The 19,727-nt window shown below is 47.8% G+C and overlaps 1 protein-coding gene across 4 annotated transcripts in view; it reads left to right on the top strand.

Annotated features, from left to right (window-relative positions):
* The window catches only part of LOC134966532 (zinc finger protein 182-like), a 243,477-nt gene that overhangs the window by 171,595 nt on the left and 52,155 nt on the right, over positions 1–19,727 (top strand). For all 4 annotated transcript variants that reach the window (XM_063943335.1, XM_063943334.1, XM_063943332.1 and 1 more), the window contains one exon: positions 1,346–1,462. In XM_063943335.1, coding sequence (XP_063799405.1) covers positions 1,346–1,462 — 117 coding nt within the window. The remainder of the gene's footprint in view (positions 1–1,345; positions 1,463–19,727) is intronic.

The following is a 19,727-nucleotide window of genomic DNA, read 5'->3' as shown; positions in this document are numbered from 1 at the left end:
TAAATGATTAATAGACATGTAGCTAAATGCTCGATGTAAAAGGCATGGATAGCACCATTTGTCGGAATGTAACTGCTGAAAATAACACACGCTGAACAGACACACAGCCTAAATGCTTAGGCTGCACTACGTGTAGCCATATGCTAGTTGGGGACACTTTTTGCCATCCCTTTACGGGAAAAAAATTTAAGATCAGACATCGTGTGACTTGCACCACACGATTTGTCGTTTACCTCCTTAGTTGCCCTTGCGGGCTTCACTATGTCGGCAAGACTGATTGCATGTTTAAAGAGCGAATGGCTGGTCATCGTACATCCATCCGAGCCGCCTTAACTACAGGTCGGAGCGATCAACCTGTGGCTAGACATTTTTTACAAGCCAAACACTCCATTGCAGACTTGCGGCATCGTATAATTGACCATATCCCACCACTGAAGAGAGGTGGAGATCGTGGTCAACTTTTACTGAAAGCCGAGGCCCGATGGATATTTCTGCTAGATACTCTGTCCCCCCGTGGGCTTAATGAACATGCAGGGTTATCTGCGTTTATTTAATTGTTGCATTGGTTAATTTCTGTTAAAGTGATTTTTGTCACCATTTTTTTCATTATGCTTGGTCATATACTAATTTCGTTAGTCTGTTAGATACACTGTTTAGTTCCTATGGGCTGATTCTATGTGGACAGCATTTGTGCCCTGTAATTGTTATTATGGTTACATGGCTACAACATTGTAACAAGTTTCAAGGTTACATTTTATATCTACTGTGTCTGTTCAGCGTGTGTTATTTTCAGCAGTTACATTCGGACAAATGGTGCTATCCGTGCCTTTTACATCGAGTATTTAGCTACATGTCTATTAATCATTTAATCAGAGGATTTTTATCGTATGTACTTTGGTTTGTAACAGTTGATCTATTTCCTATTGATCGTTTAATTCTCAATTTCCACTGTTTAGAGGTGTTCCGGTCCGGGTGCTCCGTGACGCCGAGGCCGGCGCCCCAGCATGACGTCATTACATCAGCGGGACGCGACGGGCGGCTGGCGCCATGGATCACCAGACGGGGGTATTTAGGTGAGTGACACTGTTATGTTTGTTTATCCTGACGAAAATGTTTTTCTAACATTGAAACGTTGATATCAGACTTGCGTCTGCCTCTTCATTTCACGCCGTGAGTGCCGCCTTTATTCCGGATCTATATATATATATATATATATATATATATATATATATATACTGTATGTATGTACTGTGTGTGTGTGCATATAATATGTTTATTTTTATATATATAATTGCATGTAGTTAGTACCGTCTCTTGTAACGCTCCTCCTTTCTTTATTCTCTAGTACAAGGACACAGACCATCTACCTCTGGTATAAATAGAACAAATATGGTTGCAGTTCCACAAAAGCTTATTATTAAGAAACCTTACAATATATGTGATAAAAACGTGACCATGAAAGGTGAGCAATACATTGCCACAGCTTGTCATTATACACTGGTGGCATCGTGGCACTTATTTACATTTACGTGGGAAAATAATTCCAATTTTGCAAAATAGTTTTTGACGGTTTTCTCCGTTGTTTAGTAAACCGTTGATTTATTTAATTCTTTTATGTGAACATTATTTTCTTTATATATTAGGGGCCTCCGTCAGGACCATGGGGAATAGCGGCTCCGCAGGAGACAGGGCACAAAAATAAAGCTTTAGGATTAGGTGGTGTGTACTGGCTCCTCCCCCTATGACCCTCCTCCAAGCCCCAGTTAGGTTTTTGTGCCCGTCCGAGCAGGGTGCAATCTAGGTGGCTCTCCTAAAGAGCTGCTTAGAAAAAGTTTTTAGGTTTTTTATTTTCAGTGAGTCCTGCTGGCAACAGGCTCACTGCATCGAGGGACTTAGGGGAGAGAATTTCAACTCACCTGCGTGCAGGATGGATTGGATTCTTAGGCTACTGGACACCATTAGCTCCAGAGGGAGTCGGAAAACAGGTCTCACCCTGGGGTTCGTCCCGGAGCCGCGCCGCCGACCCCCCTTACAGATGCTGAAGATTGAAGGTCCGGAAACAGGCGGCAGAAGGCTCTTCAGTCTTCATGAAGGTAGCGCACAGCACTGCAGCTGTGCGCCATTGTTGTCACACACTTCACACCAAGCGGTCACGGAGGGTGCAGGGCGCTGCTGGGGGCGCCCTGGGCAGCAATATTTATTACCTTTATGACAAAAGAATACATCACATATAGCCATTGAGGCTATATGTATGTATTTAACCCATGCCAGTTATCTAAAACTACGGGAGAAAAGCCCGCCGAAATAGGGGGCGGAGCTTATTCTCCTCAGCACACAGCGCCATTTTCCTGCTCAGCTCCGCTGTGAGGAAGGCTCCCAGGACTCTCCCCTGCACTGCACTACAGAAACAGGGTAAAACAGAAAGGGGGGGCATTTTATTGGCGATATTTTGATATACTTAAGCTGCTATAAAGAACAACACTTATATAAGGTTGTTCCCATATATATTATAGCGCTTGGGTGTGTGCTGGCAAACTCTCCCTCTGTCTCCCCAAAGGGCTAGTGGGGTCCTGTCTTCGATAAGAGCATTCCCTGTGTGTCTGCTGTGTGTCGGTACGTGTGTGTCGACATGTATGAGGACGATGTTGGTGTGGAGGCAGAGCAATTGCCGATAATGGTGATGTCACCCCCCAGGGAGTCGACACCGGAATGGATGGCTTTGTTTATGGAATTACGTGATAATGTCAGCACATTACAAAAATCAGTTGACGACATGAGACGGCCGGCAAACCAGTTAGTACCTGCCCAGGCGTCTCAGACACCGTCAGGGGCTATAAAGCGCCCTTTACCTCAGTCGGTCGACACAGACCCAGACACAGACACTGAATCTAGTGTCGACGGTGATGAAACAAACGTATTTTCAAGTAGGGCCACACGTTATATGATCACGGCAATGAAGGAGGCTTTGCATATCTCTGATACTGCAAGTACCACAAAAAGGGGTATTATGTGGGGGGTGAAAAAACTACCTGTAGTTTTTCCTGAATCAGAGGAATTAAATGATGTATGTGATGAAGCGTGGGTTAACCCAGATAGAAAAATGCTAATTTCAAAAAAGTTATTAGCATTATACCCTTTCCCGCCAGAGGTTAGGGCGCGCTGGAAAACACCCCCTAGGGTGGATAAGGCGCTCACACGCTTATCAAAACAAGTGGCGTTACCGTCTCCTGATACGGCCGCCCTCAGGGATCCAGCTGATAGGAGAATGGAAACTACCCTAAAAAGTATATACACACATACTGGTGTTATACTGCGACCAGCCATCGCCTCAGCCTGGATGTGCAGTGCTGGGGTCGTCTGGTTGGATTCCCTGACTGAAAATATTGATACCCTGGATAGGGACAGTATTTTATTGACTATAGAGCAATTAAAGGATGCTTTCCTTTATATGCGAGATGCTCAGAGAGATATTTGCACTCTGGCATCGAGAGTAAATGCGATGTCCATATCTGCCAGAAGGAGTTTATGGACGCGACAGTGGTCAGGTGATGCGGATTCCAAACGACATATGGAAGTATTGCCGTATAAAGGGGAGGAATTATTTGGCGTCGGTCTATCGGATCTGGTGGCCACGGCAACTGCCGGAAAATCCACCTTTTTACCTCAGACCCCCTCCCAACAGAAAAAGACACCGTCTTTTCAGCCGCAGTCCTTTCGGTCCTATAAGAACAAGCGGACAAAAGGACAGTCATATCTGCCTCGGGGCAGAGGAAGGGGTAAGAGAGGGCAGCAAGCAGCCCCTGCCCAGGAACAGAAGCCCTCCCAGGGTTCTGCAAAGCCCTCAGCATGACGCTGGGGCCTTACAAGCGGACTCAGGAGCGGTGGGGGGTCGACTCAAGAAATTCAGCGCACAGTGGGCTTGCTCACAGGTGGACCCCTGGATTCTGCAGGTAGTATCTCAGGGTTACAGGTTGGAATTCGAGAAGTCTCCCCCTCGCCGGTTTCTAAAGTCTGCTTTGCCAACGTCTCCCTCAGACAGGGCGACGGTATTGGAAGCCATTCACAAGCTGTTTTCTCAGCAGGTGATAGTCAAGGTACCCCTCCTACAACAGGGAAAGGGGTATTACTCCACGCTATTTGTGGTACCGAAGCCGGACGGCTCGGTAAGACCTATTCTAAATCTGAAATCTTTGAACCTGTACATACAAAAATTCAAGTTCAAGATGGAGTCACTCAGAGCAGTGATAGCGAATCTGGAAGAAGGGGACTTTATGGTGTCCCTGGACATAAAGGATGCTTACCTACATGTCCCAATTTGCCCTTCACATCAAGGGTACCTCAGGTTCGTGGTGCAAAACTGTCATTATCAGTTTCAGACGCTGCCGTTTGGATTGTCCACGGCACCTCGGGTCTTTACCAAGGTAATGGCCGAAATGATGATTCTTCTGCGAAGAAGAGGCGTATTAATTATCCCTTACTTGGACGATCTCCTGATAAGGGCAATGTCCAGAGAACAGCTGGAGGACGGAGTAGCACTAACCCAACTAGTGCTGCAACAACACGGGTGGATTCTGAATTTTCCAAAATCTCAGTTGACCCCGACGACACGTCTGCTGTTCCTGGGAATGATTCTGGACACGGTTCAGAAAAAGGTGTTTCTTCCGGAGGAGAAAGCCAGGGAGTTATCCGAACTTGTCAGGAACCTCCTAAAACCAGGGAAAGTGTCTGTGCATCAATGCACAAGAGTCCTGGGAAAGATGGTGGCTTCTTACGAAGCGATTCCATTCGGCAGATTCCACGCACGAACTTTTCAGTGGGATCTGCTGGACAAATGGTCCGGATCGCATCTGCAGATGCATCAGCGGATAACCTTATCGCCACGGACAAGGGTGTCTCTTCTGTGGTGGTTGCAGAGTGCTCATCTGTTAGAGGGCCGCAGATTCGGCATACAGGACTGGGTCCTGGTGACCACGGATGCCAGTCTGAGAGGCTGGGGAGCGGTCACACAGGGAAGAAACTTCCAGGGAGTATGGTCAAGCCTGGAGATGTCTCTTCACATAAATATACTGGAGCTAAGAGCGATTTACAATGCTCTAAGTCTGGCAAAACCCCTGCTTCAGGGTCAGCCGGTGTTGATCCAGTCGGACAACATCACGGCAGTCGCCCACGTAAACAGACAGGGCGGCACAAGAAGCAGGACAGCAATGGCAGAAGCTGCAAGGATTCTTCGCTGGGCGGAAGATCATGTGATAGCACTGTCAGCAGTATTCATTCCGGGAGTGGACAACTGGGAAGCAGACTTCCTCAGCAGACACGATCTACACCCGGGAGAGTGGGGACTTCATCCAGAAGTCTTCCACATGATTGTGAACCGTTGGGAAAAACCAATGGTGGATATGATGGCGTCCCGCCTCAACAAAAAACTGGACAGGTATTGCGCCAGGTCAAGAGACCCTCAGGCAATAGCTGTGGACGCTCTGGTAACACCGTGGGTGTTCCAGTCAGTGTATGTGTTCCCTCCTCTGCCTCTCATACCAAAGGTACTGAGAATTATACGGCAAAAGGGAGTAAGAACGATACTAGTGGCTCCGGATTGGCCAAGAAGAACTTGGTACCCGGAACTTCAAGAGATGCTCACGGAGGATCCGTGGCCTCTACCTCTAAGACCGGACCTGCTTCAGCAGGGACCGTGTCTATTCCAAGACTTACCGCGGCTGCGTTTGACGGCATGGCGGTTGAACGCCGAATTCTAAGGGAAAAAGGCATTCCGGAAGAGGTCATTCCTACACTGGTAAAAGCCAGGAAGGAGGTGACTGCACAACATTATCACCGCATTTGGAGAAAATATGTTGCGTGGTGTGAGGCCAGGAAGGCCCCCACGGAGGAATTTCAACTGGGTCGATTCCTACATTTCCTGCAAACAGGATTGTCTATGGGCCTCAAATTGGGGTCCATTAAGGTTCAAATTTCGGCCCTGTCGATTTTCTTCCAGAAAGAATTGGCTTCAGTTCCTGAAGTCCAGACTTTTGTAAAAGGAGTACTACATATACAGCCCCCGGTTGTGCCCCCAGTGGCACCGTGGGATCTTAATGTAGTCTTGGATTTTCTCAAATCCCATTGGTTTGAGCCGCTCAAATCGGTGGAGTTGAAGTATCTTACATGGAAAGTAACCATGCTACTGGCCCTGGCTTCAGCCAGGAGAGTATCAGAATTGGAGGCTTTATCATATAAGAGCCCATATCTGATTTTCCATACGGACAGGGCAGAACTGCGGACACGTCCTCATTTTCTGCCTAAGGTGGTGTCAGCTTTTCACCTGAACCAGCCTATTGTGGTGCCTGCGGCTACTAACGATTTGGAGGATTCCAAGTTGTTGGACGTGGTCCGGGCATTGAAAATATATATTTCAAGAACGGCGGGAGTCAGAAAGTCTGACTCACTGTTTATATTGTATGCACCCAACAAGATGGGTGCTCCTGCTTCTAAGCAGACGATTGCTCGTTGGATTTGTAGCACAATTCAACTTACACTTTCTGTGGCAGGCTTGCCAAAACCTAAATCTGTCAAGGCCCATTCCACAAGGAAAGTGGGCTCATCCTGGGCGGCTGCCCGGGGGGTCTCGGCATTACAACTCTGCCGAGCTGCTACTTGGTCAGGGGCAAACACATTTGCAAAATTCTACAAATTTGATACCCTCGCTGAGGAGGACCTTGAGTTCTCTCATTCGGTGCTGCAGAGTCATCCGCACTCTCCCGCCCGTTTGGGAGCTTTGGTATAATCCCCATGGTCCTGACGGAGTCCCCAGCATCCACTTAGGACGTTAGAGAAAATAAGAATTTACTTACCGATAATTCTATTTCTCGTAGTCCGTAGTGGATGCTGGGCGCCCATCCCAAGTGCGGATTGTCTGCAATACTTGTACATAGTTATTGTTACAAACAAATTCGGGTTGTTATTGTTGTGAGCCGTCTGTTCAGAGGCTCCTACGTTTGTCATACTGTTAACTGGGTTCAGATCACAAGTTATACGGTGTGATTGGTGTGGCTGGTATGAGTCTTACCCGGGATTCAATATCCTTCCTTATTGTGTACGCTCGTCCGGGCACAGTATCCTAACTGAGGCTTGGCGGAGGGTCATAGGGGGAGGAGCCAGTACACACCACCTAATCCTAAAGCTTTATTTTTGTGCCCTGTCTCCTGCGGAGCCGCTATTCCCCATGGTCCTGACGGAGTCCCCAGCATCCACTACGGACTACGAGAAATAGAATTATCGGTAAGTAAATTCTTATTATTGGCACTATACCCTTTCCCGCCAGAGGTTAGGGCACGTTGGGAAACACCTCCTAGGGTAGATAAGGCGCTCACACGCTTATCAAAACAAGTGGCGTTACCGTCTCCCGATACGGCCGCCCTCAAGGAACCAGCTGATAGAAGGCTGGAAAATATCCTAAAAGGTATATACACACATACTGGTGTTATACTGCGACCAGCAATCGCCTCAGCCTGGATGTGCAGCGCTGGAGTGGCTTGGTCGGATTCCCTGACTGAAAATATTGATACCCTGGATAGGGACAGTATATTATTAACTATAGAGCATTTAAAGGATGCATTACTATATATGCGAGATGCACAGAGGGATATTTGCACCCTGGCATCTAGAGTGAGTGCGATGTCCATTTCTGCCAGAAGAGCGTTATGGACGCGACAGTGGTCAGGTGATGCGGATTCCAAATGACATATGGAAGTATTGCCGTATAAAGGGGAGGAGTTATTTGGGGTCGGTCTATCGGACCTGGTGGCCACGGCAACGGCTAGAAAATCCACCTTTTTACCCCAGGTCACCTCTCAGCAGAAAAAGACACCGTCTTTTCAAACTCAGTCCTTTCGTCCCCATAAGGGCAAGCGGGCAAAAGGCCACTCATTTCTGCCCCGGGGCAGAGGAAGGGGAAAAAGACTGCACCAGGCAGCCTCTTCCCAGGAGCAGAAGCCCTCCCCCGCTTCTGCCAAGTCTTCAGCATGACGCTGGGGCTCTACAAGCGGACTCAGGCACGGTGGGGGGCCGTCTCAAGAATTTCAGCGCGCAGTGGGCTCACTCGCAAGTGGACCCCTGGATCCTGCAGGTAGTATCACAGGGGTACAAATTGGAATTCGAGACGTCTCCCCCTCGCCGGTTCCTGAAGTCTGCTCTACCAACGTCTCCCTCCGACAGGGAGGCGGTAGTGGAAGCTATTCACAAGCTGTATTCCCAGCAGGTAATAATCAAGGTACCCCTCCTACAACAGGGAAAGGGGTATTATTCCACGCTGTTTGTGGTACCGAAGCCGGACGGCTCGGTGAGACCAATTTTAAATCTAAAATCCTTGAACACTTACATAAAAAGGTTCAAATTCAAGATGGAGTCACTCAGAGCAGTGATAGCGAACCTGGAAGAAGGGGACTATATGGTATCTCTAGACATCAAAGATGCTTATCTCCATGTCCCAATCTACCCTTCTCACCAAGGGTACCTCAGGTTTGTGGTACAAAACTGTCATTATCAGTTTCAGACGCTGCCGTTTGGATTGTCCACGGCACCACGGGTCTTTACCAAGGTAATGGCCGAAATTATGATTCTTCTTCGAAGAAAAGGCGTCTTAATTATCCCTTACTTGGACGATCTCCTGATAAGGGCAAGGTCCAGGGAACAGTTAGAGGTCGGAGTAGCACTATCTCAGGTAGTGCTACGTCAGCACGGGTGGATCCTAAATATCCCAAAATCACAGCTGATTCCAACAACACGTCTACTGTTCCTGGGGATGATTCTGGACACAGTCCAGAAAAAGGTGTTTCTCCCGGAGGAGAAGGCCAGGGAGTTATCCGAGCTAGTCAGGAAACTCCTAAAACCAGGCCAAGTGTCAGTGCATCAATGCACGAGAGTCCTGGGAAAAATGGTGGCTTCTTACGAAGCGATTCCATTCGGAAGATTCCATGCAAGAACTTTTCAGTGGGATCTGCTGGACAAATGGTCCGGATCGCATCTTCAGATGCATCAGCGGATAACCCTATCTCCAAGGACAAGGGTGTCTCTCCTGTGGTGGTTACAGAGTGCTCATCTTCTAGAGGGCCGCAGATTCGGCATTCAGGATTGGATGCTGGTGACCACCGATGCCAGCCTGAGAGGCTGGGGAGCAGTCACACAGGGAAGAAATTTCCAGGGCTTGTGGTCAAGCATGGAAATGTCTCTTCACATAAATATCCTGGAACTAAGGGCCATTTACAATGCCCTAAGTCAAGCAAGGCCTCTGCTTCAGGGTCAGTCGGTATTGATCCAATCGGACAACATCACGGCAGTCGCCCACGTCAACAGACAGGGCGGCACAAGAAGCAGGAGGGCAATGGCAGAAGCTGCAAGGATTCTTCGCTGGGCGGAAAATCATGTGGTGGCACTGTCAGCAGTGTTCATTCCGGGAGTGGACAACTGGGAAGCAGACTTCCTCAGCAGACACGACCTCCACCCGGGGGAGTGGGGACTTCACCCAGAAGTCTTTCAAGTGATTGTAAACCGTTGGGAAAAACCAAAGGTGGACATGATGGCGTCCCGTCTCAACAAAAAACTGGACAGATATTGCGCCAGGTCAAGGGACCCTCAGGCAATAGCGGTGGACGCTCTGGTAACACCGTGGGTGTACCAGTCGGTGTATGTGTTCCCTCCTCTGCCTCTCATACCCAAAGTACTGAGAATCATAAGAAGGAGAGGAGTAAGAACTATACTCGTGGCTCTGGATTGGCCAAGAAGAACTTGGTACCCGGAACTGCAAGAGATGCTCACGGAGGACCCGTGGCCTCTACCTCTAAGAAAGGACCTGCTCCAGCAGGGACCTTGTCTGTTCCAAGACTTACCGCGGCTGCGTTTGACGGCATGGCGGTTGAACGCCGGATCCTGATGGAAAAAGGCATTCCAGATGAAGTCATCCCTACCCTGATCAAAGCCAGGAAGGATGTAACCGCGAAACATTATCACCGCATTTGGCGAAAATATGTTGCGTGGTGTGAGGCCAAGAAGGCCCCCACAGAGGAATTTCAACTGGGTCGTTTCCTGCATTTCCTGCAAGCAGGACTGTCTATGGGCCTAAAATTAGGATCCATTAAGGTTCAAATTTCGGCCCTGTCGATCTTCTTCCAGAAAGAACTGGCTTCAGTGCCTGAAGTTCAGACGTTTGTCAAGGGGGTACAGCCTCCTTTTGTGCCACCAGTGGCACCTTGGGATCTCAATGTAGTTTTAGGGTTCCTAAAATCACATTGGTTTGAACCACTCACCACTGTGGAATTAAAATATCTCACATGGAAGGTGGTCATGCTGTTAGCTCTGGCGTCAGCCAGGCGTGTCTCAGAATTGGCGGCTTTGTCATATAAAAGCCCTTACCTAATTTTTCATTCAGACAGGGCAGAATTGAGGACTCGTCCTCAATTTCTCCCTAAGGTGGTTTCAGCGTTTCACCTGAACCAACCTATTGTGGTGCCTGCGGCTACTAGGGACTTGGAGGACTCCAAGTTGTTGGACGTAGTCAGGGCCCTGAAAATATATGTTTCCAGGACGGCTGGAGTCAGAAAATCTGACTCGCTGTTTATCCTGTATGCACCCAACAAGCTGGGTGCTCCTGCTTCTAAGCAGACGATTGCTCGTTGGATTTGTAGTACAATTCAGCTTGCACATTCTGTGGCAGGACTGCCACAGCCAAAATCTGTAAAAGCCCATTCCACAAGGAAAGTGGGCTCATCTTGGGCGGCTGCCCGAGAGGTCTCGGCTTTACAACTTTGCCGAGCAGCTACTTGGTCAGGGGCAAACACGTTTGCAAAATTTTACAAATTCGATACCCTGGCTGAGGAGGACCTGGAGTTCTCTCATTCGGTGCTGCAGAGTCATCCGCACTCTCCCGCCCGTTTGGGAGCTTTGGTATAATCCCCATGGTCCTTACGGAAGTCCCAGCATCCACTAGGACTTCAGAGAAAATAAGAATTTACTTACCGATAATTCTATTTCTCATAGTCCGTAGTGGATGCTGGGCGCCCATCCCAAGTGCGGATTGTCTGCAATACTTGTATATAGTTATTGTTACAAAAAAATCGGGTTGTTTATTGTTGTGAGCCATCTTTTCAGAGGCTCCTACGTTTATCATACTGTTAACTGGGTTCAGATCACAGGTTGTACAGTGTGATTGGTGTGGCTGGTATGAGTCTTACCCGGGATTCAAAATCCTTCCTTATTATGTACGCTCGTCCGGGCACAGTATCCTAACTGAGGCTTGGAGGAGGGTCATAGGGGGAGGAGCCAGTGCACACCAGCTAGTCTAAAGCTTTTACTTTTGTGCCCAGTCTCCTGCGGAGCCGCTACCCCCCCCCCCCCCCCCCCCATGGTCCTTACGGAAGTCCCAGCATCCACTACGGACTATGAGAAATAGAATTATCGGTAAGTAAATTCTTATTTTCTCTATCATCCACTAGGGGACACTGGAGATCTATACAGCTGGGGTGTGAAGGTTGCAGCTGGCTCCTCCCTCTTCACGCCGCCCTATCCCTCCAGTTTGAAAAATTGTGCTAGTAGGTGGAAGCACAGAAAGGAGCTCTTGCTCCCCAAAAGCTTTTCCTTTTTAAAAGTTCTGTGGCCTGATCGACCAGAAAGGAGGGTGCAGGCTGACTTTGAGAGTACTTTAAGCGTACATTTGAGACTAAGATCCCGGTGGAAGGGATCAGCCTCTCATTCAGAAGTTTCTTCTAACAGTGAGTAGCTAAGCAGCGCAGCTCCTAGAGTCCCTGGTTTATAATAGGTATTGGTTCCCCCGCTGGGCAGACAGGCGTGGGCAACATAGCAGGAGGCAAGGCAATGGAGGATGCACGGACAGCTCCGGAGCGGCTCATGAGGTAGTTGGGCGGGCGAGCACAGAGGAGGCGGGGGGAGTAGAGCGGAGTCGCTTGGCGTCTTCCACACACGTCACCCGCTGTGGCAGGCAGAGCAACCGGAGACGCAGCTGATTGAGACTTAGAAGTGGCGCTCAGAGCGGCGGAGCCAATCACCTGAAGAGCGAAGACAGGCGCAGAGGAGCTACTGTCTCCTCGCTGCAGGGGAGCCTAGCAACGAGGTGAAGGAAAAATTGAAAATGCAGCCATCTTGGTTTTCGTAGTTAGGCGCGCTGTCAGAGCGGGCTTTTCACTAGGAGGGCAGAAGTGAGGGAGGCAGAGTTGTAAGACACTCCTTCCCATGTTTGTTTATTCTTCACAGCAGTAGACATATTCTTTGTTTTACGTCTGCCACTGCATAGTCAGGCTTTAAGGCTTTTGTTTAGCACTGGCCCTTAGATGTAGGAGCACTGCTGTTAGAGGATCTACTGAAATTGAAATGGCAGAATCCCGTAAGTAACATTTAGAATGGGCTGCCGGTTTCTCAAAAACTATGGAAGAATTCCTCATTAGACTTACTCCGCCCGCATAGGTGGAAAAGCCTGTGCGTAAATCTGTAAAGAGACCTCTTCCTGTCCTGCAAGAATAGTCGGAAGAGGAGGAGGGTCTCTTGGTAGATGAGGAGGAGAGAGAATCGGTTGAGGAGATATTGGATGGTAATCCTCAGGAGGAGGATTCAGAGGTAAAGGTGTTAGAATCCTTATTGAGGCTGTTAAACAGGTACTTAATTTCAAAGAAGAGGAAATTAAGGAAGCTGAAGTGTTTGATCTGTTTAAATCACAGAAGCCGCCAGAGGCAGTGTTTCCGAATCCTCGGACACTCCAGGGTCAGATGGGAGAAGCATGGAAGCAGCCGGATAGACGCTTCCAATTACCCAGAAAGTTTACATTTAATTACCCCTTGCCTAAGGGAGTTATGTCCAAATGGGAAGTGCCACAGATTGTGGATGCTTCTCTGGCTAGATTGTCAAAATAAAAACAATGTGACTACGCTAAAAGATATGTCAGATATGTATAGTTACTTAGTGTAGTAATGGAGCAGGAGGGTGCTACCACAGGCAAAATAGGCAACAAATATACAAGAATAGAAGGAGAACAATTGGTGAACATCTGCATAAATACAGGCAATTCTTCTCCTTCTATTCTTGTATATTTGTCAAGCTACAAAAGATGCTAGTAAGATAACATCATGCATTTCAGCTTCAGCAATATCGGCCAGTTGGATTCTCTGGCTTGGAGATTGGCAGGTGGATTCGGATTCAAAAAAGGCAGTGGATCCGACCCCCTTTGTGGGGTAAGCGTTGTTTGGTCCAGAATTGGACAAGTGGATTTCGCAAGCCACCGTGGGAAAATCCACGTTTCTGCCAACGACGTATCCAAGAACCACACAACCGGTAAGAAGTTACTTTGGTCCGGTTTTTAATACTTTTAGGACTCAGTCGTTTCGTGCCAGGGGTAGAGGTTTTGGTGGACAAGCTCGTGGAAACAGAGGCAGAGGCCGTTCTCAGTTCACAGCCTGAAAACAGGACTCTAAGCCTGACGACAGGACCGTGGCATAACGGTCTCCCAGTTCACCTTGGGTCACCGAACGTGGGTGCACGGTTGATGGGGTTTCAGGAAGCCTGGGCCGAAACTTCTCCAGAAGTCTGGATATTATTTCCCATGGTTACAGACTGGATTTCCAAACCCGACCTCAGTCAATTCTTTATTACAGGCCTTCCTCGGTGCCCTCAAAGAGCGAGAGCATTAGACACGTCTATTCAAAAGTTACTTCTGACAGAGGTAATTGCATTGGGTTCCTCAGAGAGGAACGGGTTTTTATTCAAGTCTTTTTGTAGTACCAAAACCAGACTGTTCCGTAAGACCAATCCTCAATTTAAAGTTATTAAATCAATTCCTGATGGTTTACAGATTCAAAATGGAATCGATACAGTCAGTTATTGCGAGTCTGGAGCAAAGGGAGTTCATGGTGTCGATGGACATAATGGATGCGTACCTCCATGTCCCAATTTGGTCCCCACACCAAGCTTATTTAAGGTTTGCCGTGGACAAGAATCATTACCAATTCAGAGCTCTGCCGTTCGGCCTGTCATCGGCACAGAGAATCTTCACAAAGATTATGGCAGGCATGATAGCGTAATTGAGATCGTTAGGAGTAACGATAATACCGTATCTGGATGACCTTCTGATCAAGGCTCAGTCCCAGGACCTATTGATCAGGGATGCTTGGATCACTCATAAATTTCTAATTCAACACGGTTGGATTGTGAATTTCAAAAAATCCAATTTTCAACCGACGCAGAGAATTCAATTCCTGGGTCTCATCTTGGACACAATACAATTGAGTGTTCCTTCCGGAGAACACTATTCGAGACATCAAGGTGATGTTTCGACTGGTCTTACAGAATTAGACGGTATCGTTACATCTCTGTGTACGGCTTCTAGGGAAGATGGTGACATCCTTCGAAGCGATCCAGTATGGCAGAATACATTCCAGACCTTTTCAGTTAAATCTGATTGCCCATGGGGCAGGCATGCATCTACTACTTCACAGAAGAATTTGTTTGTCACCTCAGGCCAGGACTTCGTTGATTTGGCGGTCAGTTCACAGGAACCTATCGAAAGGAAAAAGGTTTGGAATCTGGGATTGGATAATTTTGACGACGGATGCCAATCTCAGAGGATGGGGTGCAGTACTAGGCAACCATAAATTTCAGGGAAGATGGTCACAGTACGAGAGCAGCTTGCCAATAAATGTACTGCAACTACGAGCCATCTACAATGCACTCCTTCAAGCGGAGAGTCTAGTAAGAGCTCGACACGTGAGCGTGCAATCGTACAATGTAACAGCAGCGGCATACATAAACCGCCAGGGAGGAATAAAGAGCCTCATGGCATTAAGGGAAGCTACAAAGATTCTGTCCTGGACGGAAAGGCACGACATAATCCTGTCCGCAACCTTCATTCCAGGAGTGGATAACTGGGAGGCGGATTATCTCAGCTGTCAGGTTATGCACCCAGGAGAATGGAGTCTACACCCCCAGGTCTTCGAAGCAGTGATAAGAAGGTGGGGTTTACCGCAGGTAGATCCCCATGGCCTCTCGGAACAACCATCAGTTGCCGAGATATGTAGCCAAGAAGCGGTATCCAGCAGCAGAAGCAGTAGACCCACTGACAGTGCACTGGAATTACGACCTGGTATACGTATTCCCACGGTTTCCCTTGTTACCAAGACTGTTAAAGGTGAAACAGGAAAGAGCATGGGTAATCTTGATAGCGCTAGATTGGCCTTGCCAATTTCTGCATCCGCATCTGAACCGACTACATTTGACGGCGTGGTTCTTGAAACCAGGATTTTAAGGGAGAAGGGTATCCCAAGATCAGCTATCCCTACCATGTTAGCACCAAGGAAACCGGTCACGATGGCACACTACCATAGGATCTGGAAGAGATACATGGACTGGTGCTTGCCTAAGGGTAGGAATCCTAGAGAATACCGCCTTACTAGATTGTTGAGATTTCTCCAAACAGGGTTGGATGGCGGATTACGATTAGGATCCTTGAAGGTCCGGGTCTCAGCACTTTCAGTTCTTTTCTAGCAGAGGTTGGCGTCCCTGCAGGAGGTTCAGACGTTTTTACAGGGAGTTTTGAGAACTCAACCGCCTTTTCGTCTACCAACGGCTCTGTGGGATCTAAATTTGGTGTTGGAGCTTTTTAAATCTGACCTTTTCGAACCTTTGGAACGGGCAGATCTAAAATATGTGTGTTGGAAAACGGTCTTACTGTTGGCTTTGGCATCAGCAAGAAGGGTCTCGGAATTGGGGACTACTGTCATGTAAAAGTCCATTTCTTGTCATGTAAAAGTCCATTTTTTTTACGAAGACAGGGCGGAACTCCGTATGAAGGCAGAGTTTTTACCTAAGGTGGTATCTGGTTGTTACATTAACCAACCAATTGTGGTTCCATCGTTCCAGGTGGTGTCAGAAGGGGACCTATCCCAGGATGTGGTCGGAGCTTTAATAGAGTACGTACAGGCTGCTAGTTCCCTTAGGAAAACAGACGCTTTGTTTGTCCTGTATGATGGCCCCAGGAGAGGTTAACCAGCTTCAAAGCAAACCTTGGCTAGATGGATAAGACTAACCATCAAGCAAGCGTATACTGTATCTCAAACGGTAAGAGAGTTCTGTTTTGGGTGGATGCTCATACCACCAGATCTGCGGGGGCTTCTTGGGTTGTGGCTAGAGGAGCTTCTACTGCCCAACTTTGTAGAATGGCAATGTTGTCATCAGCACACACGTTCACTCGCTTTACAAATTTGATACTTTTGCTTCTAGAGATTCACATTTTGGTCATTTGGTTTTACAGGCTTCGGACAGCACTCCCACTTATGGGAGTATCTTTGGGATGTCCCCAGCTGTATAGATCTCCAGTGTCCCCTAGTGGATGATAGAGAAAAAAAGATTTTTGGTACTTACCGATAAATCCATTTCCCTAAATCCACTCGGGGACTCTGGACGCCCGCCTCTGTGCTGGCAGCGTACATGTTCTTGTTACATTGGGTCAAACAAGTTATTGTTTTCTTTCTTTGATAGTTCTTGGTTGCTGTTTGACGTTGTGATATGTTTGGCTCCTTCCCGTGAGGCTTGAGTCTTTCATGTTCCCTCTTCTCTCTGTCAAAATTTTTCAAACTGGATGGATAGGGCGTGAAGAGAGAGGAGCCAGCTGTGGATAATTTTTTTAAATTCATTTATTGTGCCACCTCCGGTCTGCAATCTTCACACCCCAGCTGTATAGATCTCCAGAAATGGATTTATCGGTAGTACCAAAATCCTCTTTTTACACTGTTACAATTAATTAATATTGCCCTTTCTGCTGCGGGATACACTGGGCTCCACAAGGAATGGACAATGGGGTGTAGAGTAGGATCTTGATCCGAGGCACCAACAGGCTCAAAGCTTTGACTGTTCCCAGAATGCATAACGCCGCCTCCTATATCACCCCGCCTCCCTGCACAGGATCTCAGTTTTGTAGTTGGTGCTGCAGTAGCAGGCACTTAACAGAGAGGCTGCTCCAGGCAGCCCTAAGAAGAGCTTTTTTTCTGAGGAAAAAAGTGAAGACTTCAAGGGCAGCAGCAGTGTTACATGTCAGTGGACATTCACGGCTGCAGCTCCGGCTCTCCCCAGCGGCGCTGTACACTCCCGAGCCCTGGTTGCCGGGTAACTACAGCTGGAGGCTCTGGTTTTCTTCTTGTCAGGCACACACGACGGGGGCTCTCCGGGATCGCGTGGCCGCGCTTCGGGAGGTGGTAAGTGGTTACCGCTTGCGGGACCCGGTCTTTATCGCGATCCGGCGCGGTCAGTGGGAGGCGGGCCGCTCGCGCTGGCGGTGGACACTGTGGCAGTACAGGCGATCCCACTAGATCACCAGGGCATGGGACAGGTCAGGTTTTCTCTATAAACCGTTTTATTAGAGCCCGCAGTACCCAGTGGTTTTGCCAGCATGGGGATAGAGCTCTGACCTGAAGCCCCTCCCCCAGCCCCAGGGCGCCATTTCTGCAAATGTTCCCGCCCTGGAGCTGCATATCTGTCTCTCCCTCACTCCCTGGCAGTGTCTGCGGCGCCATTATCCCTCAGCTCACTATTCCTGGGAATGCTTGGGCAAATCCTCCTATGTAAAGCCGCCTGGTTGTCAGTGCTGTGACTTTACAAGACACTTAAGTGTTCTACCTGCCTTTTTTAGTCAGTGTTAGTTAAGAAAGAGTGCATTTAGTCAGGGTTTCCTAGTACAATTACCCTGTGATATACATCCAGTTCTTACTGTGTACTGTTATATCTATTGTTATATAGCTGTGTAAGCTAGTCCAGTGCAGTATTATTGTTAGTAATAACCTCTGCATTGGACAAACTGTGACTATTTGTGTGTGCATTTTATAGCTGAGTGGTGTCCATTTCATGTCTTTCACTCAACCTGCTATCCCTATATTCTGTAACCTGAGGGGGCTTGGTGCCTCAGGTTTTATCTAATATAGGATTTTCACAAATATATACTGTATTACGTATTTTTCTCTGTGATTTAGTCACCATATCTCTCCTTATCTCTGCTGGTGCTGACTACACTGCAGGGGTTTGGGCTAGAGGTATCTTGCTGCTGACAAATTGTACTGTGTTACCTGATACTGCAAGTTATATCATGTCTACTTCTGAGGGTAACGGTTCTGGGGCTGAACACACTGCCGGTGTTGCTGAAGCCGCAGATACCTATGAGGAGAATATAGCAGCTTTTGGCTCTGGTTCTGGGGGCTCCTTATCCCCCAGTGGGACGTGGCAACGGGGGCAAAAAATGACCCGCCGTGGGACGCTTTTTCCACGCTTCTGCATACGCTAGTTCATAAACTAACACCCCCTATGGGACCCCCAATGCCGGTACAACCGTTTGTGGTCCCTGCAGCTAACTCGTCGTGGGCAGACGATTTATCTGCTCAAATAAAGAAGTTGAACCAGTCCCTGACTACTAAAAAGTCTGACCGTTGCTCGCCTACGTCCAAGGGGTCCTCTAAGCGAGCGCTTGTCTCCTCACAATCCACTGCTGTCACTGACACCTCGTCGGATGAAGACGGCACTTACACTGACCCCACAGGTTCTGACTCGGATACGGCTGATGGGGAGGGTGGTTCACATGTGGATGTTCCTGATCTTTTGGAGGCTATTAAGTTAATTTTACAGATTACAGATGATCCCGAGCCATCCGTTCCTCCTAAGAAACCATATAGGTTCAAGCGTCAGAAGGTGATTAAACAAGTTTTACCTCACTCTGACCACCTAATTGATATACGTCAGGAACCCTGGGACAACCCGGGTACGAAGTTTGTGCCTCAAAAGAAGATGCTGGCTCGCTATCCCCTTGCGCCGGAGCTGTCTAAGAATTGGGAAACGCCTCCTCCAGTAGACTCACATGTGGCTAGGATAGTGGTTTCCTCAGCTCTACCGGTCACCACCGTCACGTCTCTAAAAGAGCCTACGGATAAACGTGTGGAGGGTTGTCTGAAAGCGATTTACACCCTCACGGATGCTGCACAAAGGCCCACTATTGCAGCTACTTGGGCTGCAGAGGCCTTTGTAAATGCCAAATTGCTTTCTCACAAATATTTAAAATGCCCACTCTAATATATGCTGCAGACGCCAGGCGCATCTTATTACCATATACGATAAAAGTGCACTGTACATCGCAAAACACTGCATCCCATAAGAGAAAACAATACACCCACACATTATCTGAGTTCCAAAGCTCATTGATTTATATATTTGTTATTAAAAGGATATGGATTCAATATATTACAAAGTACAGTATACCTATAGTTACATGGTTACACTCACACAGTAAGCAGTTAAAACATACAGTTACATACAGTTATAGGCCAGCGATACAATTACCATATCTTTCAATGCATCCTCCTATTAATATCTCTCTCTCTCTCAGCAAATAAATACAGGATCTGATCTGGCAATAACTCCATCTTACTCTGAGACCAAACAGCAACTGCCCTCCTGTGTGATCAGCAATGTGTTATCTAGTTTTTTTGGGGAGGGGACTTACTCATTCATGATGAGTCACTAGTCTCTTTGTATATGCTAATCAGGTTCAGCATTGAAGACATCCAAAGGGCTGGCATGAGCTTCCTGTCCACTACCTGTTTGGAATATCTGTTGTTGTAATAAAAGTGATTTTAGCTTTTATACATTTAATCATAATTATTTGTTGCAATTTCCTACAACTTAATAACAAGTATCAAATGAAT

The sequence above is a fragment of the Pseudophryne corroboree genome, chromosome 10, assembly GCF_028390025.1.
Source record: "Pseudophryne corroboree isolate aPseCor3 chromosome 10, aPseCor3.hap2, whole genome shotgun sequence".
NCBI lineage: Eukaryota > Metazoa > Chordata > Amphibia > Anura > Myobatrachidae > Pseudophryne > Pseudophryne corroboree.
This window is presented reverse-complemented; position numbering and strand designations above follow the sequence as displayed.